This window comes from Athene noctua, chromosome 7, assembly GCF_965140245.1.
Source record: "Athene noctua chromosome 7, bAthNoc1.hap1.1, whole genome shotgun sequence".
Taxonomy (NCBI): Eukaryota; Metazoa; Chordata; class Aves; order Strigiformes; family Strigidae; genus Athene; species Athene noctua.
In genome coordinates this window covers 13267745-13294079 of record NC_134043.1, presented here as the reverse complement: position 1 = coordinate 13294079, position 26335 = coordinate 13267745, and the positions used below count along the sequence as shown (strand labels likewise).

The 26335-nt window shown below is 46.9% G+C and overlaps 2 protein-coding genes across 6 annotated transcripts in view; one reads left to right on the top strand and one right to left on the bottom strand.

Annotated features, from left to right (window-relative positions):
- Positions 1-26335, top strand: part of SLC15A2 (solute carrier family 15 member 2) — a 136629-nt gene that overhangs the window by 58949 nt on the left and 51345 nt on the right. For 2 of the 4 annotated variants that reach the window (XM_074911526.1, XM_074911525.1), the window contains exon 21: positions 18558-18632. The exons of 1 other annotated variant lie outside the window; for it this stretch is intronic. In XM_074911526.1, the coding sequence (XP_074767627.1) occupies positions 18558-18599 (42 nt within the window). In that variant the 3' untranslated portion in view covers positions 18600-18632. Of the gene's footprint in view, positions 1-18557; positions 18633-26335 lie in introns of those variants that run through there. One more of the 4 variants, XM_074911521.1, reaches the window with a different exon arrangement.
- HSPBAP1 (HSPB1 associated protein 1) overlaps positions 19379-26335 on the bottom strand; it is a 38523-nt gene continuing 31566 nt past the window's right edge. For both annotated transcript variants that reach the window (XM_074911530.1, XM_074911529.1), the window contains 3 exons: positions 24012-24095; positions 20888-20998; positions 19379-20678 (listed from right to left, as the gene is read on the bottom strand). In XM_074911530.1, the coding sequence (XP_074767631.1) occupies positions 20130-20678; positions 20888-20998; positions 24012-24095 (744 nt within the window). In that variant the 3' untranslated portion in view covers positions 19379-20129. The remainder of the gene's footprint in view (positions 20679-20887; positions 20999-24011; positions 24096-26335) is intronic.

Genomic DNA, 26335 nt, shown 5'->3' with positions numbered 1-26335 from the left:
ACCAGAAGCTGAAAGCTCAGAGCTGCACGGCACTCAATATTGCTGCCATCCAACCTGACCCAATTAATAACATATTAGTGCAGGACAGGTCTGTTCAGTGGTTCAGGTCTGTTAATTGAAATAGTGTGATTAATGGCATTGAAGGAGATGAGGAATGCTGAGAAAAATGACGGGAGTCTGCAGCTCTGTGCTGCAGCCGGTGCATCGCTTGGAGGTGAGGGAGGTGGGGGGCAGGCGTGCTCCTCGCAGCGCCCGGCCTTCGTGTTTCAGCACATTGTGGCTGGGCTCTGGCTCTGCTTTTAACCGCCTTGAGATCCCACCAGCACTCTGCTCTGAGCTCGGTGTCAACGCTAGAGTTGGAGAGATGGCAGCTGGATGGACCAAATCCCTCCTTAGCCTTTCCCATGGACACGGGGGAACCACATGCCCTTGGTGGCACTGATGCCCATGTGGTGTCCACACCAATGTCCGGGCTGCATCTGGCTGCTGGGGCTGGGCCGGACACGGAGCCACCACTCTCATGGGTGCCAGCACCTGCTGCCACCGCGCGGGTGGAGACATCGAGACCCCAGCAGCAGCGGGGCTGCATTCCCAGGAGCTCACACACACCCAGCATCTGTGTTTCCCCTTCTGGAGGCCAATTTTCGTGTTGATTCCAATTAACCCCAGTGCTGATGTCTCAAGGACAGCTCTGGAAGCAGCTTTGCAGAAAAGCAGCAATTTGGAAACATGTTGTGGGGCTGCAATGGCACCTCAGAGTCCAGCCTTAATTACAGCAAAAAACCAGACAGAGCTGTGCAATGACTTGAGCCACTGTCATTTGCAGAATAATCTGGCTGCAAGATTACCTCCTGCCATCTTTTCCTTACATTGGTGCCTCTGCTTGAACACAGGGCTCAGCATGGGGGAAGGTGTGTGTGATGCACACCCTGGGTGTTTTCCTGGCAAAAAACAAGTCTTCCCTTTCTTCTCCCTGTTAAATATGCACCCTGCAGCTGGGGTGTGAGTGTGCTGGGGAGGCAGGCAGAGGGCTTTGCTTCCAGGGAGCCAGGGCGAGCAAGCAGCTCATCCTAAATTGTTGCCTCCTGGCCACAGGAAATGAAGCATTATTGCTTCAAGATCTGCTCTGCCCTGGTCCTTTCTGGCATTTCCATTGTCCCCATGAAAGTTGGGGGTGAGCTTGTCTCCCCTGCCTCGGGGCCAGCCGCACACCAGTGGCTCCCTCTCAGCATGGAGCCTGCCATGCAACCCCGGGAATTCACACTCAGTTTGAAATGCCCAAATCCAAAGTTTTTGGAGGATGGTGTGGCTAATGGGGACAGTCCCTGAGCCTTCATTCCTGGCAGAGGCTGCATAAGCCACAGCAGCTGGTTTTGGACTGTCAGAGGCAAAGGGACAGAACTACAAAAGCAGCAGCAACACCGGGGAGGAGCAGGTTCAGAGGCAAGTCAAAGCATGGCTTTTAACTTGGGGAATAATAAATGAATAGAAAGACCCACAGTGCCACAATGAAACATCCCTTAAATCCTTTGTTTTCATTTTGGATGATAAAGGAAAATCATTAGGGCTCAATTAATCATGAAAGACAGGGGTCCTTCTGCATTGCACCGGCTTGAGAAAACAAGTCCTGTTCAAGAGCACGTCTTCCCCATCCAGTGTGGGATCATTAAATATCAAACACTTTATTTGTGCTATTTGCATTGCCTCTTGCACCCTTGTGCGGGATGAAAACCCTGCAGCGATAATTGATGTACGTGGTTTTAAAGGCACTCAGCTCTCTGCCTTTCAGAGCTTAAAACACAGAGAAATGAAGGGGAAGCTCTGAACAGCGGAGGCTGCCGGTGCCGCTTCAGCAGTGCAGTGCGATAAAAGAGAAAAGAAAAAGGGGAAGGAGTGACAGAGGAGTTTAGGTGACCCTGACACAGGGAGAAAAGGGTTTGGGGCACATTGCCTTTCCCTTGGGGATGGAGAGGAGGGGACAGGGTAGGTGACAGTCACCACCAGATTCGTAGTCAGATTCAGCCATGCTGCCAGTCCCAGCATGCCACTGGGATGAACTGGTGTCTCCTCCCTGCCATGCTGGGGGGAAACTTTGCTGCATCAGGCTGTGCACATGTACATGAGGTCTTTAAATATTCATAAAGCAGTAACTGATGTTGAGACAATGGGCGAGACAAACTTTGAACTGAGAAGGTTCCTGAAGCCATTTGCATGCTGGCCCAGCTGCAAGCCCTCACTATGTGACTGGTGGGACCCTTGGTGGTGCCAACATGGGGCTGTGGTTTGGGCTGAGCAGACAGAGGACAGCCCAAGAGGAAATAAATAGTCCATAAAAAAATGTCCCACAACAGAGCAATCTTCCCCAACCTCTCTCTCTCCCCAGACGTGGCCATGCTGCAGGCTGCGATTTGTTTTTGTCACCATGGGAAATGTAAGGCATAGCAGCTGTGCTTTACTTACTGCATTTATTCCCCTTCCCTCTCCCTTCATTTCTTTGCTGAGACTGCAAATAAAAGAGCAGAAGAGTGGTGTCTGTGCCACTGTCACTGTGCTCAAAGGCAGGGAGGGTAGAGGCTGTCAGGAGAGGCTGAGGTGCCCACAGAGAAGAGCCACTGCTGGTGCAGGGCACGGAGGAGGGACGAGCACCTGAGTCTTTGCTGTGTTTTAGCACATGAGAGCCTGTGCGTGGGGCAAAATGAGCCTCTCCAAGCAGTCACCTTGGGGAGAGGTCACGCAGGGTTCCAGCAGGAGGTCAAGTATGGGATGGGGTTGGGTACCAGCTCACCTGTCCATGGGGAAGGAAGATGCTCATGCTGTCACAGGTGCCTCTACAGCTTTGGGAGGAAAAGCCTGTATGAGACTGCCCAGACTAAAGCAGAAGGGACCTGCCATGGCTCTGGCACTCAGGGATTTCATTCCTTCCTCTCCGTGCAATTTTTTCCTTCCTTCAAGCAGAGACCGCAGCAGCCTAAACAAATAAGCTGTAATGTAATTTTAAATATATGCTTTGAATTCACATTTAGAGTGCAAGCCATAATATTTTTGTTTATTATTTAATTACAGAGTTTGTAAATGTAAATGGATTTAGACCTTTCATTTTAGGAGGCTTGAATTACCTTCCATTTCTTGTTTAATATTCAGGTGGAAAAGCTCCCATGTCTGGCTGCAGCACGTTTGGGGTGTGCAACACAGATGGGTGAGCTGGGCATTTTTACCACCCTGTCTTCTCATTTGTAGACGTTGGGCCAAATTGTGTTTTACTGTAAAGTGCTTAAAATTAATTAAGTGGCAGAGCGTAAGGAGCTGGTTTCAGTCCTTTTTGCCCCAGCAGCACTTTGCAAACTGTGATAACTTCCCTGGTGAAAAGCAGGAGAAAATTGGGCCCTCGCTTGACAAATTTTCCTTTGCACCTGAAAATTTAAATCCCATCTTTCTGGGTACATTATGCTATTGGAAATTGTTTGCCTAATGTTAACCATGTCAGACAAATCCCTGATGGTACAAGGCCTCCCTGGCTTGAAATCTGGGCTCCATTCCTGCATGGTACTGGGACCATGTGTCTTGTTTTAATCAAATTATTCAAAAGGCTTGAGCGTGTGTGGGGGGCTGGTGCTGGAGTATCCCAATGATCTGCCCCGGTTCAAGATGACTGAGGCCCCAAAACGCTGAAAGCTGAGCAGAAGCTGCTTTTGAGGACTCATATCTGACCCCCCTTGCCCACCTCAGGGTTTGATCTTCACGTTTCTCTGCTTTGGTGAATGCTATGCTCCCAAAATAGTGGCTTTTCTGGGAGGTTTTCCATTACTTTTCCTCTAGTGAAGGTTTTTTTCAGGGGGGCTGCACCTCTGTTTCACTGTGATGGGCTCCTCTCTGGCCAAAGGTCCTGGTGCACCCCAGGGGATGGTGCTGGCTCTTGTGCTGGGACCCCGCAGAGGTGCTGCACGTCCGGCCGGCTCCTGGGGCGGGTCCTGCGGGGGCCTGCAGGGTAACCCCCAGCGAGCCGGGGCTCCCACGCCACGAGCCTCCCGGACATGCCACCAACCAGCGGGGCTGTTAGTCAGAGGAATCAATTTGTTGCCCAGGAGAGGTGCCAGCAGCAGCGTTGCTGCCCGGGAGTGAAGAGTTTATTTAGGGAAAACCCATTGCTGGGTGTTTGCATCCCCCAACCCGCTGAGCTGTTCCAGGCCGTTATCACCAAGCACCAGGTGAGGTGCAGGCGCTCGCCCCGGCAGGCACAGCAGTGGTGTGGGGGTTTGGGATGCGGTCCTGGGGATCCTTCCCTGCTGCCCCCCTGGTGTCCCCCACGCCGGCTCCGTGATGGGGTCGAGGCTGGTTTGGGGATGCCTTGCTTGTCCTCCATGAGGAGGGGACACAGCCATTTTCACAGCTCAGATGAAGCCTCAGATAGAGTTAAAACCCTGCTGAAGGCAAGCGCGAGCCTGTAGGCTGTCCTGGCTGATATCACAGTCCCAAAAGCAAACTGCAGCTTTTCTCACTACAACCAGAGAAAAAAGAAAAAACCAAATTCTTTAGTTTGTTTTATTTCTTTTGAACTGTGTTTAACTCAGGCTGCTCATTGCCTGCAATTTCCATCTCCTCACACTTGTTCCCAGCATCAGTGATGTCTAAAGGCAGACGGCCAAAGCTGGGAGCAACTCTGCAGAGTTGCTGCACACCCATGCATTCAAAACCTTTATTTACCATGCAGGGAGACCCCAGCCAAAACCAGGGAGGGGATCTGCAATCACTTTGCTACCCTGTCAGGCATGTATATTCTCCCACACAGCTTTTGAGCAGCCAGTTGTGGATAACATAACCTCTAGGACAATTTTTGTAAACACAACTCCTGCTTGTCCAATGCTGAGTAAATAATTTCTCCATGAGAAGAGTCTGTGGAGGGTCATGCCAAGATTGGTAACATATTCTTTGGGTGTACACTAAGGAATAACTTTTCTCTTTCCTGAATATCATGTTTTAACAACAGGCTGTTTGTTGGGTTTTTTTATGTTTAATGTTGTATGTTTTAAACCGCTGCATTCAAGCAGATGTACATTTGGGTTCCAGATAAACAATGCAACATAAAGTAACAACCAACTAATTCCTATCCATCTGGATTCACCATATAAATAATCAGAGCAAAACACCTTTAGAAAGGAGGGTGAGGGGGCTGGTCCCATCAGCAACAACATGCAATAAAAGCAAAAGAAGACATCAGAGTTTGCATGACGGGTCCATCTTAATCACTCACTGCAATTCAAGAACACTAAAAATAAACCTCCTTCAAGTTTTGGCTGTTTACACAGCTGTAGCATAAATATTTAGATTTGCGAGATAAATGCTTGCTCAGCCAAAATCGTTCAGAGATCTTTGGCATCAGCAGCGGGGGGTTTAGAGAGGCCCAACATTTCCTTGAAAAAATGAAAATCGATAATAATTAAAGCAGGGAGCATTGTTTCTGCAGCAAAGCTTGGCGCTTATGTAAAAATAGCTCATGTTCTTCAGGGGTACGTGAAAAACTCCCTGCGAGGGCTGGTAAACACCATTACAAGCTGCAGAACAAGTGCCGTGTACTGGGACCTTATTTACACGGCTGGTTTGGACACGGGGCAGGCGGTGGGGAGGAGGCAGCTGTCATTCTGAGGGCTGGGGGTTCTGAGGAGCCACAGGCACCTCCACAGAGCAAGTCCAGCCTCTGGGACAGCAAGGGGCCTGTCTGGTGCATTTTCTGGATGTTGGGTGCTCTGTGGGGTACATGTCTGGCATTGCCCTGCCCAGGAACCACCCTATTTCCACACACCGTGTTTTTCTCCTTGCATTTTGCTACCATAAAGTTGGCTGTGGACCCCAGATCGTCTTTTGACCACTTCTTGCCAGGGGAAAGGAAGGCTTTCACTGCTTTCGAGTGTTATGCAGACAGGTATGGCATCCCCCATCCCGGAGAGGGGATGGAGAACAAAGCTGTCTCCTTCCTGCTGAACAACTGCAGCCTCCTTTCTAGATAAAAATCTTTAAGTGGATTTTCCATCTGGTAAACTGTCGCTTTAGGAAAACCATAAGGTATAGCAGTTATTAAAAAGAGGATTTTTACTAATGCACCTACTGTGTCTTCATTATGTCAGGGCACCTCTATGAAGAGATTTGCAGAAGAATCCATCCATTCATTTCCACGCATAATTCCTCAATAGCCCATTTGCTTCAAAGATTTTTATCGACTTTTACTACTACATGAATCCTTAGATATTTATTTTTTAGGCCCCCAGGGACCCATTGAAAAAGAAATTCGTTTTCTGAAGTTTTATGACAAAGGTTTTGCTCTGGATAAAAGCTTTCTGTTATTTCCAAACTTCTGTTCTCCACAAAGACGACTTCGGTAGGTCTGTTCCTATGGCTGCCACAAGACATGAGGAATTAGTAAAATTTTAGGTTCCAGAAATAAATAAGAATATTTTTCTGTTAGGAAAGGCTCCTTCCTTACCATTAGTGTTTTTCAGTGGTGTGGACATCTTTCCACGGATGTCCAAACGCACACAAACACCTGGGAGTGGGAACTCGGTGTGTTCCCATGTTGTTCCCTTTAGCATCATCTGCCTCCATGCCTGACCCATTTCCATGCCCCTTCCACAAACAGCCACAAATGCCTTTACTTGCTTGTACTTGCCCTTTGTGCCCCCCCAAGCCCTGCCTGCCCAGTCGTGCTGGGGAAACAGCAGTGGGGCAACTGGCCACTGTAAATCTTTTGCAGTCACTCCTGGAGGGACTCTGATGGAGGCCAGCGCTCTCCTGGTGAAAGGTTTTGGTGTGCATGAGTATCCCATATCCCAAGCAATATTTTCCATGTCGATTTGGGCTGGCTGGAGGAGCTCACTAGGTTTCCTGTTGCACAGTGTGCTTTGATGCAGTGACTTTATTTCCCAGGGCTGCTGCAGCCGGTGCAGGCGATGGAGAGTGGCTGATGGACCGGGCTGGCTCCCCTGTGCAGCCCCTCCATGCCCCCAGCACCAGCAGCTGCAGAGGGGCGAGCAGGATGAGGAACCCCAGGGGCTCCCACCCAGCCAGGGTACCTGAACGTTAACCTGGGATCCCACCTGCCCAGGGAAGCCATGGAAATGGCAAAACTGAATGAGAAACACGCAAGACTAGTAGTAATATAAGCCTTTCTCCCCATTTCCGTGAGCCTCACAAAATATTTAAGCTGTGCAAGGGCAAGGCAAACTCCCAGCACTCAGGGAACATTTTATATATCAACTGTGCTTTATTTGGGGAAGGAGCCAAGTCTCTTCTCATTTTGCTTTCCTGAGGATTGGGAGTTGCCAAAAGTATATCAGATGCCTTGAAAAATAGGTTAATGTGAGTGTGGGGATGTCACACACATCCACTAGAAAAACAGGCATTTGAGGCAGACCAGCAATGCAGGTTCTCCTGATTTTGTAGCTCCAGGATGGTGGTCACCTGTGTAGGCTGGAGGAGTAGATGTGCCTTGTTGCTTAATAAAAATATAAGCAGTCTGGGTGCAGTCCTGCTCCTACTGAGGTCTGTCAAGATAAGATTTCACTCTCTCAGTCTTCAATGAGATAGTGAGTGAAGCAGGGTGATGGAGATGAGGCCAACAGAGAGGATGGGAGAGGATTAGAGGAGAGCAAACATGGCCACATCTCTCCACAGCTGCCAGACAAGCACCAGAGGGAAAGACGGTTACACTGCAACAGCTAAAGGAAATATTTAACAGGACTCATTTGCCATGAGGTGTCATTGGCATTAAGAGCCAACACACCCGTGAAAGGATGAGGTGCAGCCAGTGCTGTGGTTTATGAGTGATATAAACTGCCACGCTTCAGGGAGAGAGCCAGCCATGCTGGAGGGAAAAGAGGAGGAAAGATGGTGGGGACAGACAGGAGCTTTCTGGTTTTCCCCATGGTGAAATGTGCTGGCAGAAACCATGGCTGGGTTTGGTGTTTTTCTGCCTGCATGGTGCCATGGCACTGCACCAAGGATCACTGCTAGCAACTGTCTCCATATGGTGCTTCTACAGCAAACCAAGCTTCCTCCTCCATCCCACTACCTTGGCTAGGTCTGTCAGGACAATGTCCCTGTCCCTTTGCTTGCCCTGCCTCGTGCGTGCTGGCAGGGCTCCATGAGCAGCGGTGGGATGACAGTGGGTCCCGTGGGCAACTGGGCAGCCTGCACCTCACCATCACTGCGGGCACCTGAGGGACATCTCCTGACCTTCACAGCCCAGTAGTTCTGCTTTGGAAACTGCAACTGGCATCAAAACAGGGCAATTAGCCTTAATCACCCTGAATTATCATGTCCTCCTCCATCCCTGCTTTTCTGCCTCTCCTTCCCCCAGAACTTTTCTCTCTCATTAATCGAAACAGAAATTTTCTGTCACCTCTGATTGCCTTGTCCAATGTCAGCTGCCTGGAATGATAAAAATAAAAGGTGGAAAGCGTGTGCCTTTGGTACAAATAAATAGGTGCCAGAGAAGGTAATCTAATTATGCAGTGATTGAATTACGTGGAGGAAACTGCATTACACCCACAAAATACCTGCCCTGATGACTGATTTGAGGCATGGTCCCTGTTTGGCCAAGTGATGGGGTTTGGCTGGGAAGACTGGGGAGCAGCTCCCACCAAGTGCCATTGGGATTGTTGTGGATACCTGTGCTCATCCCCCCTTTTCTTGGTGAATTTGGCTGTTGGCAGAGGGAGGCTGGCATTAAAATGCTCTTGTTGTCTGCTACAAATTTTCCGTGCAAGAAAAAATTACTTTAGAGCAGGTGAACCTTATAGCTGGGCTGTATCCTTCCACTACTGTACCTCCTGTGGGATTAAATGGGACAAAGTGGAGCACTTAAGGGACAAAAAGAAAAAGCTCACCATGGATGTGGGTTACTTAAGAGCAGAAGCCATGAGGAGTTTATATGGGAGGGAAGAAAATATGGATTTACAGCTGATAAAGGGTTTCAGGCAGGTCCTGGATCCAAGCACCCTGACGAACACACCGCAGACCAACTGCACCTCTAATTAGGATGAATTTCCTCACTGCTGGAGTTAATGCACTGTATATTGAAACCATTTGTGTTCATTTGTAGCAAATAATTACTTTAAAATGTTATCATTCATTTGGGTTATTTGACTTCTCTATTAATTCTACAAATAATTGTTTAAAAGATTGTGTTGAAGTCAGTGAAAAGCATCAGTATTATTCCTTTACTGGTTAGTAAGGGTGGTGGAGTGGCTCCCTGCAGCTGGGAGAGCTGGTGGCTGACCTGTCAGCATCACCAGAGAACCAACCTGAGCCCTCCATCCCCAGCAGCTTCCCACCACCCCTCAGTGACATGGGGCACCCAGCACATTGTGCTGAAAATCACCTTCTACCTCAAACTTCGTGTCTCCCTCTTAATTGTTAGGAAACACTCCAATTTTGATATAAAGCTGCACCCATGTTCTTTCCTGATTCCCCTTGCTGTAAATTTTCTGTCTTGCAACACTTTAAAGAAAAAGCAATCTTCTTAATCACACCATTTGATAATACAAACAGAGGTACAAGGAAAAAGGCGGCAGGGCAATAAGCTCCTCTGTTGTGTGCCCTTCAATCTGGCTTGATAAATGGAGATTTCACTGGGAGATTTTTCATGCATTAGCATTAAAAGGGGAGCAAGGCTATTTTCTTTCCTTGCGAGGCAAGACAAAAGAGCCGTGCTTTTGGATTCAGCAACATTAGTCTTTATTTCAAAGGGGGAAATTAAATAAATGAATCTGAAAGGGGGAAGGAGGGAAAAGCTTTCAGTACAGAATTTTAAAAAATTATTTCTGGGGCTTTCCATGTCCTCCTGATGTTTCAGCCAAGTCCATAAAGCGTTAGGGAAATTCATGGGCCTCATAAGTATCCCACCAACCATCCCTGGCCGGGTGCAGGGATAGCAGCTACCTCACACTGATGCTCCAACCCAGCAAGCTGCCAAAATTTTTTAAAAGTAACCCATCAATTAGCTGATTCTCTCAGAAGAATTTATTCTGGATAAATCCAAAGGGGGAACTTAAAAAGCTCTCTATGTTTAATTTGATCAAAGCTTTAATAACATCTGGCTGGATTAGTATGCGGGTGCCGCTGTGCTCCCAGGAGTGAGGCTGGAAATGGACTCCTGGCGCGCCATGTTTGAGCGATTTCTCCCTGAGTTTGTGCCATTTGCAAGTAAAAAGGATGCTGTGGGGTTTCAGTGACACAGGCCTGCCCCCGCAGGCACTCTCTGGGAGCTGGGGCTCCCGCCAGCACCGGTCCCCCCACATCGGTGCTGGGAGGCTGTCAGGTGTGAGGAAGGTGGAGGAGGTGACCCTGGCAGAGCCGCCGTCGTGCACTGGGGTGAAAGGGGCTCTGTGGGGTGGCCAGGGGCCCGGTGAGGTCAGGAGAGTGAAGGGGCAGGGAATGGGGCTCAGCCCCTCTCGTATCTCATGCTGTCGCGTCGCCTTTCTGCGGTGGGGCTTCTCCTGGGAAGGCGTCACGGCAGCTGGCACCAGAGAGAGATTTCACCTCCCCTTAAATCATGGGAAGATGATTTAAGGGACCAAAAGTTTCAAGCCAGGACTTCTAACTGAAAAGGCGCATCGATTTTCTGTAGCTGATGGAATAAAAGAATTAGCATGGTGCAAAAAACCAAGAAAACTATTCAAAAAGCCACCTTGGCATGTCCCTGTGCATTGGCAGGGCTGGTGCTCCGGGGCACGGGAGATGATCCTCCTGCAGTCCCAACCTGCACTGCCATGTGGGCATGTTTTTGGATGCTCTGCGGAAGGCACAGGCAGAGCCCAACACCCAGATGGATGCAGGGCAATGCTGGGGGAGCAGCCACGCTCCCCCCAATCTGCTGGGAGGCCCCGGAGCAGGCAGGGGTGGTTTGGGCATTGCACCCTGCTGCAGCCCAGCGAGGAGGGAAGCATTAGCTCTGCTGGCCAGGAGGGAATAGATTTCCTCGCTGGCTTTTCTACCATGTCCCAGACATTTCAATCCCCCCCCTCCCCGCATCAGGATTATTATCTTCATCTTGCAGACAAGGGATGGAGGGGACCATGCAGGACCAGCACCAGGGCTCCCTCCCTCTGGGTACCAACTTTTAGGGGTACAGAGTCTCATCTCCACTCTGGGGTTTGGGGGGCAAATTGCATCCCTTGAAAAAGGGGTATGAACGCCAGTGGGATCAGGACAGGGAGCAGTGAGTGGGGGTTTCTCTTGCCCCGGGGGGTTCCCAGCTGCTGGCAGCAAGGTGCTGGGGGGTTTTGCTCTCCCTGTTATCAAAGCCACTCTGCTGAGTATGAATGCTTGAGGTCCTCCTCGCCTGGGCCCTAATCGCCCTGTCACAGAATCAATCACCTGCTCTTCCTGACGAGTATTTCATACCTCCCCAGGGCAGCAGTGCCGCCCAGGCAGCCTGCCCGGCTTGCTGGGGTTTAGGGGAGTGTCCCCTGCCAGCCCACCTGCCTGGGCAGAGAGGGTGGGAAAGGGCAGCACATTGCACAAAACCGCAGTGAAACATGTCACCAAGTCATTCCTGGCACTTGCAGAGAGTCCAGTTTTGTGGCCGTATCTCTCAGAGAAGGGGCAGAAGGTGGGAGGGCAGCGGGGAAAAGCAAATGGGGATTGCTTTGGGGATCAGCGGGCATCCTGACCTTTCTCAGTGCTGGATCCAGGTGATCACCCGGGGGGAGCAGCTGACCATGCTGATGGCAGCTTCTCACCCCAGCACCCCCATCCCTGGCGCTTAGTTTTCTCACTAGTGTCCAGAAACATCCCACACACAAATACCACCCACTCGGTGACCGTAAGGAGCTGGCAGTGTTTCCCTGGCCCTCCATGAAGGTACTTGATAATTCTTTACTTCTTCCTTAATTACACAAAGCAATGGCCATTCTAACATCGCTTTACAATGCCTCAGCTTAAATCCACTATTAAGGCAGGACTATTGCAGCTCAGACATTTTAATTAACATGAATGATCTCACCTTTGTCCATAGCATCTTTTTACATGTTATTATATCAGGTAATTGTTAAACTACTCACTGGTTTAGACAGGTCTGTACTTTCATTAAAATGTCCTGCTTTTTCTGACCTGGCAGATTACCCACATTTTTAAGCCTAGTATTTTCAGGTGATTTGAATTAAATCAATCTGCAAGAAACCAGATGAATTATTTAAAGCACTGGTGATTTCAAGCTAGGAAATGGAGTTTGGTCAACGTTTCTCCAAATTTTAGGAGCTTCAAGGTGCTCCAAGAGCTGGTTGGGAAATCAACTCCCTATTGGCCAAAGCTATCAAAAGAAAAAACTGAATAGTTTAAATGTATTTGAAAACTTCCCGCACTTGTAGGGGTAAAAAAAAAGCATTCATTAATTTTTAACATCCCCTTTTTTGTTTGCTCTCTCACCAGAAAAAAGGCTAGGAGAGAAATCAGGGGCTCTTCCCTCAGGAGAGAAAAGCCCTTCCAATTTTTTTGAGCTTTTTAGAAATGTCCATGTTTTTTTGATGTGAGATTTCATTGAAAATGGGGGAAGATTAAATAAAATGGAGCCCCAAAACCCAACCCCAGAAGTCCTTTCAGGGCATACTTGGATGTGGGTGAAACTGCCATTTCTGACCAATTTCGACCACTTGAAAATATCAGTTCTCTCAAGTTGGGGAAAATTGAAATCCTTTTGTGCAAGCTATTAGGACTGGTTAGAGCACCTTGCTGGCACCCACCCCTCAAAGGCGGGCAGAGATCCAGCTTCACTACTAAAACACGATCTGGGGGGCTGTAGGAGGCTCAGTCCTTTCCTTCCCAAGGGTGGCTCCAGCTCCTGCCTCTGGGATTCAAAGAGTGATCAGGCAAGAGCACGATGGAGATGCAGACACAGGATGAGACTTTTGCCTCAGCAAGGACCCAAACACTGGGAAAACCCTCAAATTTGGTCTGAACACCTGAACCTTTATCTGCCCCTCTCTTTCACCCCAGGTTGCTGGCTGAAAAGCAGGAGTGGAGCTGAGTTAGGATAGAGCAGAGAGAAAAATCCAACCACTGATGCCCTTCCCCATCAGCACTGGGAGTAGCACCTGTCCCCAGCCCACAGCAAGCACCAGCTGTGGCACATAAAATGTCTGATAGTTGCTCACTGCTCCGTTATCACTGGAGGAGAAGTACCTGAAGGCCCTGATGGGGCCTTGCCTAGTCTCAGCTGGGACACACACCTACCCATGGGTGTGGGACCCCCATTGCATCTCAGCCCTGGGCCAGCAGTCCTGCCGTGAGCCTTGCCTTCAGGAGGGCCTTTGGACCCATATTGTCCCATCTCTCCTGTCCCCGTCTCCTTCTGCTCTCAGCTGCTGGACTCTAGTGGGATCCTGGACTGGTTCATGGCTTGCTGTGTGTGGAGGTGTTGATGGACCCAGGTACCAGCCCCTCTAGGACTGCACCCCATCGGTGAGGGTCACCCGTGGCTCCCACCTTGTTCTGTTGCTCTCTAACAGTAAGGTTTTTTTTGCTTTGGATGGTGGTGAAGGCAAAGCTGTGTCCTTACCACATTGCTATGCAGGGCGTGAATCTGTAAAAAAGAGCTGGAGGGCACCCTGGGTTAAGGGACTGTCTTAATTTTTGCTATGAATTTGACCAACATGAGTGTGCAGCCTTTCCAGGACTGGGGTGGGTCTGCTGCAGTGTCACCCATCCTGTTGGAGAGGTGTGTTTGAGTCACATAAACCATGTGGGGTGAGGGCTGCTATGTTGTCCTGCCTCTGAGAAGAGCATTTATCACTGGTGGGCTGTGGGTGACGCCTGTAACCCCCAAACCCACCCCCAGAGGAGGGGGAACAGGACCAGCCACCAGCCCTGAGGACATGCCACCTGGGCACAGGGCTCAGTGCGGCTCCTCTGCCAGCATGGGCAGCTCGGTGCAGTGGTGATGAGAGCTGTGGTTAACTGGGTTAATTATATTCATGTTGCTAGGAACACTGTGAATTATGTTAATAGCAGCATCTGGGGAAATTACATCTTCATTAATTGGTCCTGATTGCTTTTTGGCAGATGCGAGATGTTTTTGACTTTAACATGCAGGACAAAATTTATTGTAATCAGTGCATGCAGTAAATGCACAAATACCATTACCTTGCCTTGCTAATTAACTCTCAGAAGAGGAAGAGATGGAAAAGACCTGCATGGTCATCTCTTCCTTTCCTACCACAGTCAGGACAGGCTTGTTTTCTACGAGTCCATGCTCTAGTACTTCTTCTAATAGAGTTTTAAACATTATTTTGAAGTTAAAAATGGTAATAATGTGACTGGCAGACACAAAAAAGCAGTCATGGGGCTTGGGATGCTTCTGATGGCACATATCGTATCCGGGAGTTGGCCTTGTTGTTCTCTCACCTTGATCTGCTGTCATGACCTGGACTGGAAGCCCAGGCTCCTCCTCATGGATGTAACTTGGTGACAATCTGGTCTGTTCACATGCTTAGAGTCAAATATGTTGGTGATTTGGAGATCTTTGATTTCACCGTGGTCGCAGCTGGAAGTGTCGGCTCACCCAGGCTGGGTTGTCCCCAGGGGACCAGAGCCAGGTGGAAGACAGGGCTGTTGGGGTATCAGCAGCAGACAGTCGTGGCTAAAGTGGTGATGATCTATGTGCAGCACGTAGCGTCAGTCTTTGAAGATGTTTAGCTTTCAGTCAAGGTAGCAGAAACAAGGAAATAAACCACATTTCAATGAACTATCGCTACATAGCAGAAAGCTCCATTTTTAATGGCAGAGATCCTAATCTCTTTGGATAAAAACCCGAAGCCCTGAGCAAATGCAGAGTGCGGGGCGGAGGTAATGCATTACCTCCCCAGGGAAAAACAGGCTAAAACTCAGGTGAGGCATTGAGCTCCTTGTAAATTATGAGGCTGTTTGTCTGGGGAATGCAGTAAGTTGTATTATGGCTGTGCTTGCTCTGCCTTCTTTTTACACACTGTTTTTCATTTTAATGGTGGTTTTTCAGCCAGCTTTGTTAGGGCTGCTGCTAATTGGACAGGATTCATGTGCCCTGCCAGGGCAGGACAAGGCCGGCACTGGTTAAATGGGAAGGGTGTTTCACTGCCTGGTGCTTTGGATGGTCGTTGCCCAGGTGCAGGAGGAGGGGGCATGGCAGGGGTAAGAGAGGAATTTAGGAACAAGTTTAACCCTCTGGCTGCCATGGAAGCTCAGAGATGCCCTCCTCACAGCAGTGATGGGGCAGAGAGTGGCTCCACATGAGTCAAATAGCCTCAGGGAGATGAAAACCCTTTTTGCAAGCAGCCTTTCTGACCTGGAAAGATGCGCAGGGAAATTTTGATGGGTCTTCAGTGCTTGAAATGTGAGCTTCAGACCTTTATGAAGTGGTTTTCGTGGGTTGTCGCAAGGAATCAGAACTTGTTGCTGGGATGATCTCACTAGAACTTTGGAAGGAGCAAAGTTTGCGCCCTCAAAACCTAGAGCTAGAATTTACTGTGAAACTGGAGTACGTGCTGAGCAGGGAGCTAGCCATATCTTTTCCATCACACTGCCCTGGTAAGTAGGTAAGCAGTAATGCAAAGACAGGGAGAGCTGTAATACACGTGAGGTTTGGCTGCGAAGCAACGCTTGTGGGACACTCTTACCCACTGCAGGGCTCCTCAGGTCCCTCAGCACAGGGGCCATAGGTCAGAGAGCTCCTGGGTTTCTGCTTGTGTTCCCAGGGCCTCTGGGAGACTTTCACCAAAATCCTCCTTCCATTCCTGGTCCCCACTGCCCTACGGACCTCCCCAGAGACCTGAACGCTGTGGTCTTGCCAAGCTGACTGTCATCCCATTAAGATGAACAAACTCCCCCAATTAGATGGAGAAATAAAAGTCTAGTGAAGCAACCACTTGGGATGTCTCCAAAAGCACAGCTCTATGCAGAGGTGCCATCCTCCCACTGCCCCTTCAGCTGATGTGGCAACATCTGTCCCCATCTTGCTATGGGATCAAGCTTCTTTGCCTGGAGGACAGAAAAGTATGTTGCAGAAGATCTAAGCTCCTTTTCCTCACCTGTTCAGATGAACCAAGTTGTAAAACTAGGCCACCCATTTGCAAAAGTGTTTCTCCCTCAGCCATTGATGTAGTAACACCAGAAATGTCGGGAAACTCCCTCAGAGAGGAAGCCTGCCCATGCCATACACCTAAACAGTTCATGTTTGTAGCCAAGAAACGCAGCAAGGAGCTTACTAGTTGGCAAAAGGACTGACATGTCGCACTGCCTTTATTGTAAAAGGCAGTTAGTACTGTGGAAGGATTCTCTCTGCCTCTTCAATATGCCATGTTTTTTAGTTAAAACTTCAATTTATAGTTAACACTGTATTATAACATATGTTACAGTTCTGCAATGGAGTTGCTCTGTGTCACTGAGCAATCAGTGCCAGAGCAGAAGTCCCAAGAGATGCAAATGTGGGGGGAAATAGCGCTGTGAAATAAAATGGTACCTAGTGAAATGCAGTGGAGAGGTTTTCAGTGAAAGATTAGAACTCTGGAAGATGTAACTATTTGGGGTTTTCCCTTCCTGCTCTCTTTAGAGGTGGGACTTTCTGATTTGAGTATGGTTTTTTTACTTTGCAGACAAGCAAAGCACATATCCCTTTAGGTGAGGGCTGTGCTTAGGGACAGTGGGTAGCAATGTCAGACAGCCCAGGAGAGGTGAACCAGGGTGGCTCCTGAACCACTCTGTAAACCTGGTTTTGGAGCAGGGAAGACCCAGGGTTTCCGTCGGGCAATGGGGATGGTCTGGATGTGCGTGGGGAGACGAGCACACTGGCCCAGCCCGCTGCTTGGTCTGGCCCCTGGGCTGGGGCAGGGCTTTATCTTCATCGCCAAGCTGTGCAGTGGCAATCTCTTACTGTCACTCAGCTAAAGAGATATTGAGCATGTCACCAGTGTGACCACCCTGGTGATGGCTCCAGGCTGTCATCTCGACTGTTGCCACGTCCACTGCTGACAGGGAGTAGGAAATACTCTTTCTTGGGGGGGGAAAGAAAGTTTTCTCTTAATGGTTGCAGAGGGCTAGGTGGTGGGTTCCTGCTCTTCTTTGAGTCACGCTGTCACCAGGGAGGTCAGAAAACATTTATTTTTAACGCTATGAATATGTAGAAACTTGTCTGAGCTTTTCCACGCAGTGGCCATGAATTTAGAAATGGCATCAGAAATCACGGCATTTGGTATCCTGCGAATCGAGTCAGAGCTATAAATTTCTCTTATTGGTGTGTGAGCTATTTGCCATACGTGACTTTCTGAATTTGTGGTCGTTTCTCTCTCTACCCCCGTGTGCTGAGTTGTATGACTGAGATTTTATATTGCACCTCTGAGACACAAAGTCCTTCTGGTGCTTTTGCCTAGCATCCTAAACAGGCTCGCTTGTCCTCCTCCCTGTCCCCTTTGCTAATGGCTCCTGGCCACAGCCTGGCCCTTAAATCATGGGCTGCCCCTGGACAGGCATAAACTGGGCCTGTCCCCAGACAGAGGGTATTTGTTCAGAGCAGTGAGCGATGCGCCTCTGAGCACACGTGGCTCAGCTGTGTGAGAGCGGCTGCTCCTACGCCGAGTCCGAGATGGGCCCGCTGACGTGGGCACCGGCCCTCTGCCCGTGGGGGCCAGTCTTGCAAAGACCTCTGAAACATTCAGCGAGCCTTTTCAAGGACAGTTACTCTGAGTAGAAAGGGAGGAAATGTTCAGCATAGATGTTGTGAGGGGTGTGTTAAGATGATCTCTGCGATGGGAGGAAAGCTTTAGCTAAGGAGGTTCATGTTGTGGGGACTGGAAGGCGGTGGTGTTGCCCACCTCCTCCACTTCACTGCCCGTGCTTTTCCTCCCCCACCTATATCTGCTGTAGATATAAAAGCCTTTTTATTGCAAGACTATTTTTGCTCAGTGAATTAAAATGAAGCGCTTGCAACCCTTCCTCCCCAGTGCCCATGCTCCCAGCAGCAGTGCTCTGGCTGGTCCCAGCCCCTCTGGTCAGCCTGGGCAAGGAGAAGTGCAGCACAGGACAAAAGCAGGCTGTCACTAAAGCCCAGCTCCACTGAGATGCACCCACAGAAGGAAACAGGGCTGCCTTGTTCCACCAACCTGTTCCCTAGGAGCCTGGGGAATCGCTAAAGGCAGCAGATGTGACTAAGATGTTTCCTAACTAATTTTTAATCCTTTTGGCACAGCAGTGCCAACACACAAACATGAAGTGTATCAACGGGACTGTTTATTAAATTCTGGTCTTGTCGCAGTGGCGCAGCCCTGCTGAGACGCTTTGGTGTATTAACATAAACTGAGAAAAGTGAATTTTCTCACGTGCTGCTGAGAATCGCATCTCGCCTGCAGGTTGCTGCTGAGACGAGACGTAGGTGTCATCAGGGTCTGAGCCCAGTTACGGGGGTAGAGCAGGACAGTTGAAACTCCACGTTTCTGGGTCAGACAGAGCTGATAATGGCCCCTACTACTAACTCTCAGTCACTTTTCAAAGCCCAGGTCTGCAGCAAGCTGCACATACAACTTCGTTTTCTCTTTCCCTCCCAGCCAGCCAGAGGAATGAGAGCTAAATCCTGCCCCATCCAGTAGCTGAAGGAACCACACCTAAAAGGACCTGTCTGGGTAAGGTTTCTGTGCTTGTTAAATGTGAACTTTCGAGCATTTTCAATTTAATCCTCTTCCAAGTGGATCAGGGGTTTTTTTTGGTTCTGTTTTTTTTAAATTGCAAAGTTTCTTGGACCTGTTGGTGCATACCTAGAGCACTTACCATCATTCATCAGGGACTGGCCAACATGCAATCAGTATAAAAGCACCTTTGCCATTGTGATTTTTCAACTATAAATTGCTGGAAGGTGATCTCTGTTGAAACAGCACTGGCTTCATAGATTTAGCAGGGAACAGGCACCAGGCAAAGGAAGGATCAGCTGCAGGGCTGGCAGTGTGCAGTTATGAATGTGGAAACAGGTTAATGTTAGAAACTGGTTTATAGGTGCTAGTAGATGTGAGGAAAGGTAAGTTTTGAAAGCAAAGGCTTCACAGGAGCTGTCCCAGAAGAGCCCTTCTGAAGCCATCGCTAGGGCAAATGCCATTTGCTGTTGCTACTGCAAAAAGAAGGCAGAGGAGGCGAGAGCATCCCAGAAGATGTCAGAAGCTTCTTTCCAGTTTCTTTCCAAGCCTCCATGCATAGCTTCAGTGTTAACCCACCTTCTTGCTTGTATTTCAAGTTCCATAACCTTTTAATCAAAGGACCACCCAGCCTTAGAAAACAAATCCAAGGACTACTTTACTTTGAAGAAAGGATGGTCTCGTACTGCAACCACAAGAAAAAGAAATCATTAAATTTTTATTGTTACAGTAAAGAGTAGGACAGAGGTAGAAAGTCATAACTGCTTTGTTTTGTTCCTTAGAGACGGGGAACTGTGCGCATCTGGCTTTAAATAAATCATAACAGTAACTTCTCGATGGCCTTTTGTCTCCCATCTTCAAGTGATTCTCAACCAGCTGATGGCCACTTGCTTGCTAAGGACTTTTGTCTCGCTTCATCCTAGAGCTTTGTGACAAAACTGAAGTTATTTTGCAGAAGGGAGGAAGTAGATGCATTAGTGAGGGCACTGCCTTCTGGGTCAGGTTAGGTTTTATTTGAACTTACTATTTCTAATGTGATCAACTGATCATTTATTGACCCTTTTACTTTAAATGTCGTCAAGGGCTGCAGTCTACACTAAGACAGTCTGCCTTTTCCCCCTCCCAGTACCCTCTGCTATGTATGTGTGTCCCAGAACTCCCTCCTACCACCTCTTATCAAGCCATACTTGTTTCACAGGTCAGAGCTGTAGAACACTTAAAAGATCCCATCCACCCAGCGTGGTGGGAGTGTAACTGTGAACGCTCTGTTTTGCTCATAACACTGAGGAGCTCTCCAACTAAACATACCCTTCTCTTCCCAGCCATCATTAACCACTTATTCTTCTTTCAGCTCAACTTCAATCTGCCACTTAACCACTGTGCCTACCTGTACCTAAAAATTATTTGAAATGAAACATTATTACACAGTTTAAACACCCAGAACAAGGCTGCCATTTGATTTCTTTATTTCAGAAATGATAAAACACTCTGGCATTAAACTCTTGTTCTCTCCAACAGCAACCGAGCCACTAAATTGATGACATGTGGATTAACCAAACAGTCTAGCAAATCATTGGTAGAAAGGGCTGTTTGTGAGGCATTTGGACTGCCGTCTGAGTCCACTGGATGCGCAGGCATTTCACACTCGTTACTCATTACCAATTGCTTCCTGGCGCTGTGTAATTTTCCAAAATGTCCTCCTTCATCTTCATGGAGATTTCTAGTGTCACTTGCAACTGCACCCATCGAGCTTGCCTCTTGAGACTGTGGTAAAACTTGAATAAGATGAGGCCCAAAAGGTATTTTCTGCAGCTTTTCTGCTTTAAAGGTCGAAAAGGCAAATTCATGGGTTAGTAATCTATAGCCCTCTGGTTCACAGCCAACTTCCTTTTTCTTCCTCTTGCATGAGGCACTTGTCCTTTGCTCTGCACCAGTGCTGCTGGAACATGTCTGCTCTGACACACTTGCCTTTTGACACTTGAAGTATTCAGACACTGCTTTATTCAGGTATTGAAGATTGATTTCATGGGATGTTGCCTCAACCTAAGAAAACACCAAGGATACAGCCAGTTAAAAGCAGAGATGTTTCAATTCAGCGTTGTGTGATTATCTTCTATGAATTACTTCTGCTACATGAAGGGAAGTAATTTAAAATTCTTTTTCTCAGGCAGCAGAAGGACTCAGGGGGAGCTAAGCAAAATGTCAGTAACTCTCTGTTATCACTGCCATAATGGGAGCAAGAGCGGGCTTACCTCTGTGGGATTTAGCCAGAGATCTCCATCACTGGGATTTTCTGCTGATTTTATGGCACATACCAGCATTCGAGTTATTGCTTCTTCTATACGGGCTTCATGATCTGCATCCTGCATCAAGGGAACAGAAAATGGTTGGAGATAGGTTAGCACTTGGGTCTCTGCAGAAAGCTGGGATATCTTGGGAAAAACTAAATGGATGGCCTTAGTTTGAAAGCCATACCCATGTATGTGAAGTCAGCGAAAGGCTTCAGACTTCTGATTCTCCTACTCCTGCGTGCTCATTACCCACATGGGGAACCGCACAGGCTTTGGTGCGACTACTTATCTGAATAAGGATTTTCAAAAAACAGATTATAGTGTGTGTATATAACATTTTTCCTTATTAGTGTTCTGTTAATTGAATCTGGTGCATGAAATTACAATACAGTGTTAGCATTTAATTAATGTATGCATTTATATAGCTTTTTAGGACTACAAGGACCATGGAAGTACATGGCAAATTTTATGTATCTACATACTATGTCTAATTTAAGTACAACACACAGGATGTTACAGCAAGGCAGTAACTAACTGGGGGCTACAGAAGCACAAAAGTGAGTCTTAAGGACATTTAGGAAATATTTTATCATGTAACAGCAGCTGACATACTGTTGCAGTTTTAAACATCAGCAGAGGGAAAAACATGTTTCTTCTGAAAGCTCTTCTGCAAAACTAAAAATTAAGGAAGTAACTGGCTCTTTGTTTCAGGCCTTCACTTCCTGCATCATTCCCTTGGGCAGCTGGATACTAGCCCGTTTAGGATAGGAGAACAAAACTTTATAGGATCTTTTTTAGCTTTTTTTCCACTTAACTGAGTTGCTTTTATATGGGAAGGAAGGGCATGTGGAAGGAGACAGTAAGACTCTCCAAACAAGGTGGGTGGTTTAGTTATTTCAATGACAAGTGCCTAGGAGTGGATACATAAATTTGCTTTGATTGAGAAGCTCTGACATACAAGTTTTGGAGGAAAGATGTAACCTAGTCAACCCATAGCCCTGAACTGCCTAATTGTGGCTTCGGGGAACATATCAAGCAAACCATGCATCCTGCTAGTTTGAGTGTTGAAGGCAGTAATTCATCCTGGAACCCTGAGCAGAATTTGGGATAGAAGCAGGCCGAAGTGCTCTCAGCATTTTGTGGCTTGGGATGCTTGGCTTATTAACGGCCTCATATAACAAGCCCCCAAAACACAGAGTTTGGTCTCCACATGTGGAAATTATTTAAGGTGTTGCACTCTTGATATTCATCCTGGCCTGCTGAATGACAGGGTTGTATTGATTGCATGAGAGTATGTTAGGAAGCAAGAAATACTTTGAGTAGCTCACATCCAGCTGAAAACAAATTAAACTTCTACTCTAAAGTCTTGCCAATATAATTAATGGTTTTACTAGGACTATAAATGTTGGCATGATTCACATCTGTCAATATGAAAGCAGCTGGTACAGCTGCAAGCAAAAACTGCTTGATTTGGTAATGGAAATGTTCTTAGTATTGTCTTTTAGCAGCCATGTTAGAATTTATTTTTACAGATGGATTGCCCAACACCTAACAGTGCTGCCATCATTGGCTGTAGGGATAATTTCTGTAAGGAACTTTCACCTGGTTTGCAATAGCCACACTTGTTTATGGCAGCTTTCAGTATCTGGGGAGGGGGAGTGTGTCTGTCATTCATTAGCAAGATCCAGCAAACACTCCTTTGGTTATGATGCCACACAATGACCCGCTCCTGCTGTCCCCAAACAGGATCTTGGTGACTTCTGAAAGACTTTTATGACCAAAAAAGCCATGGAGTTTAGCTCCACTATTTTATTTTTTTTTTTCTCGAAGCATGTAAGAATAGGAAGAAATGCTAAGGGTAATGCACCATCCAGGCTCCTGGGAGCAATCAGCAGCACAACTGATCCAATCCTGACCACCTTCTCCAGAGGGGGACAATTTGAGAGGCACAGTTTAGGGTACAAGTCTGTGTGTTGACATCAGGGCCTTTCCAAGCACAGGGCACACAGCCAGTTCCTCTGAATTACCTCAAAGGCTGCTCAAATTTAAGGCAGGCTTAAATGGTTGCTCTACAATACTGTTGGTGCTTTCTCTGGCACTGGACGCAGCCTGACTGTACTTAGGGCTATATACGAGCTCGGTATGGGCTGGGGGCCTGCTGTCCTTTCTAAATACATAGTCTCATCTGGAAAATTTCTCCGTGAGGAAAACACCCAAGTGAGTTCCTCTGCTCTGCAAGTGCTTGGTTTGATGCTGGTACAAGAAACGTATCATGTGGTCTTTGAACAGCAGCTGAACACATGTGTTCATCCCCCTTCAGATTTTCAATGTAATAAAGGTTTGGGTTTTTTTTAAAAAAAGCAGTAAGTATTTCAGTGAGGCAGCTTTCACAGGCCATTTCAAAGGGTTTTTTTCTTTTTATATTAAGCTAGGATGAATGAAAAAGTAATTTGAATCAGAAAATGTTCTGGAGCATTGAGATGATCTAGTTAAAGATGTCCCTGCTCGTTGTAGGGGAGCTGGACTAGGTGACCTTTAAAGGCCCCTTCGAAACCAAACTATTCTATGATATCCCTGGAACCATCCCATATGTCCTGGCTAACAGAAGCAAGAAAAATCAAAGCCTGGGGAAAAGAAAATAAATTAATACTTGAGAAAATCCAACGGCAGGCAAATCAAAACTCAGAGAGAAATGAAAATTCAAAAATCCTCTGCCACCCCCTTCCTATCATATTAATCTGATTTAAAATCTAATTTAGCTTTGCATGTAAGCATATGCTTGAGGTGAAGTTGCTGTTTTGTCATCCCCTATTCAGCACAAAGCTAGTTAGCTCATAAGAAATTGGAAATGAAAAGTTTAGCTTGTGTTTTAATTGAGGTAAACTTGAATGTGATTTCTGTTGAACTGGGGCTTCAGATCTGAAACTTTGGAAGGTTCTTCAGGAAAAAAATGTATCCATAAGGGCTCTTTGCTCCTCAGCCTCTGAACACAGCATGCCCAATAGGGCTGAACCTGGCAGGCAAAGGACAAAAGTCCATGCAGACATAGAAGTCCTACATCACTATGACATAAAAAGGAAAATACCAGTTCAATCCAAGAGTTTATGCTGACAGTGATGGGATCAATGGATTCCACATAGTGCCACCAATGCCTTGGAACGAGCAGGACCTGGAATCAGAGACATCACATTAGGGTACTACCAGAAGCCTGAAGAAAGATAAGGTGTTTTAATTAAGGTGATGTGGGATGCAGAGGCAGAATGAGGTAAGGAATAGGGGCTGGGGGGGAGGTGATCTTTATTTCTTTCTTTTAAAGAGTCTTTTCTCAAGACTTAAATGCCCATTCTCTCCTCCTATTGTATTAATGCTCCTGTGAAAGAAGTGGACATGATCCAGAACTACCTCTCATCCAAACTCCTTCTCATGTGATGCAGGATTGTAACCTTGTAGCTACTCTAGGTAAGCAAGGTCTGGCTGTACAAAGGGAGTGCAGCTGGTGTAGCAGAGCAGGGCTTTAGAGGAAGTCGCAGCCAAGCAAGAACAGCTTTGTAGACTTTCCAACTGAGCAGACTTCCCAGTTCCTTTAGAAGGACTGCCAGCTGGCTTCCCCAAAAAGCAGGTATCCTAATGCTCATCTAGGTGATTAACAATATGTAGCTTTAATTCTGGTAAATAATCACCAGTATTAAACTTGTCACTTTTAGTAGATAGGCTTTTAAAAGAAGGTGTCCCAGAAATCACAACAGTCTAGTTTAGATGAGAGCTCCACAACTGTATCAGGATGATAGCTGTGACATAAAATTGATTCTAACCCGTGGCTTTTATGGTACAAAGACATTAATGTTGTTTTGATGATATAGGACAAGATTTACAGATTACTGAATATTAGAATAACATGGAGCTATCAAGAAAAGCATAAAAGACGTTTTTTGACAAGGAATACAAATGGTCAGAGACAGATAAACACATACACTTCAGAATGGGGAAAGTGAAACAATGATCTGTATCTGAATTGCAGACAATTCTTTTTCTTGGTAGACACAAATTACTTAAAAGAATGTTCTGCTACCTAGATAGTCCTGTGCTTCATTATATCAAAACGGCTAATGAGAAAATGTCTGTGTAGGAGACAATGACTGTGGCCGTAGTCCTGCAAACACTTACAGGACAATCAGAGCAGAGTAATTTTTGGGCCAGAGGACAAAATGTTCTCCACAGGTTTCAATTTAAGTCAAACAAAAAAGCATTGGCTCTCTAAAGGTCAAAAACATTTGGAAATTGTACTTTAATCCAGTACAGCATACAAAACAGAGAAGGAAGTCAGTCTGTGGAGGGCCATTATTTAAAAAATATCACCAATTAGTTATTCCTGACATCTAGAAGTGTACAAAACCCTGCACAGACTGAAGCCAAAACACATTTTCTACACTGAACAAGTTTCAGAGTGGTGCTTGTATCACAGAAACCTACACTTTAAATTAAAAGTGCAGTTGCATTAGCTGCAATGGGTTTATCTGTTAGCAAGTGTTTGCCCACATTTCACTGACTGCAGAATTGTACCAAAAAACTGAACACTCATCTGCTCTATAGGGGATCTTACACTGAACTGTGCTAAAGAATCTGGGTGTCCTCCAAATGACAGAGTATAATGATGAAGCCTGGAAAACTCTGTTATACAGCAGAAGAAGGCACAGCTTCTGGAGTAAGTAGCTCTTTCCAACAACGGGGTCCTTACTGTGAGACTTGCGTAGGCAGAGTGAGCTTGTAACATGCTGGAGAAATGGATGAAGGCACTAGGGAATTGGGGTATGGTGCAGAGGGACTATGTAGCAAGGGAACAAAAGCAAGAGGCAAATTAAGGGAAGTGTATAAATGTTTCAGTAAGAGGGTCTGCCTGGAAAAACAAGATGGAAATTAGGAATGGAACATGCTGGCTCAACACAACTTGCATGCTAAGCAGAGACAGAATTGCTTTGCAAAGAAGTAGTATAACTAGGAGGGAAATACAATCTCCCCCAACTAGTCCAGCCTTTTCAAACCAAAGAGGAGGAACTTGGACTTTGGAGAGACTAATCAGATTTTACGTGCCAGCAGGTTAAGGCTAATAACTGCAAAGTTGTGTATTTCTGCAGCTGGCACTGTTTGCTGACACAATTTATAGAGGCACTACAGACTGTGACTCAGAGGCAAAACAGGTACTATAAAGACACTTGTTCTCCCTCTTTTATTTTTGGTTAAGCTTATGCTTCTTAAAATAAGGATTTATAGCAGCAAGAAAATTAAAATTATCAAAAAGCAAAAGGACTAAAACTTTAAGGAAGACAAAGAAATGGGAAAAAAAAGTAATTAAAAACAAACCCAGCTGGCAGGGGAGCAGCAGAAATAACAATAGACCAAAAAAAAAATCAG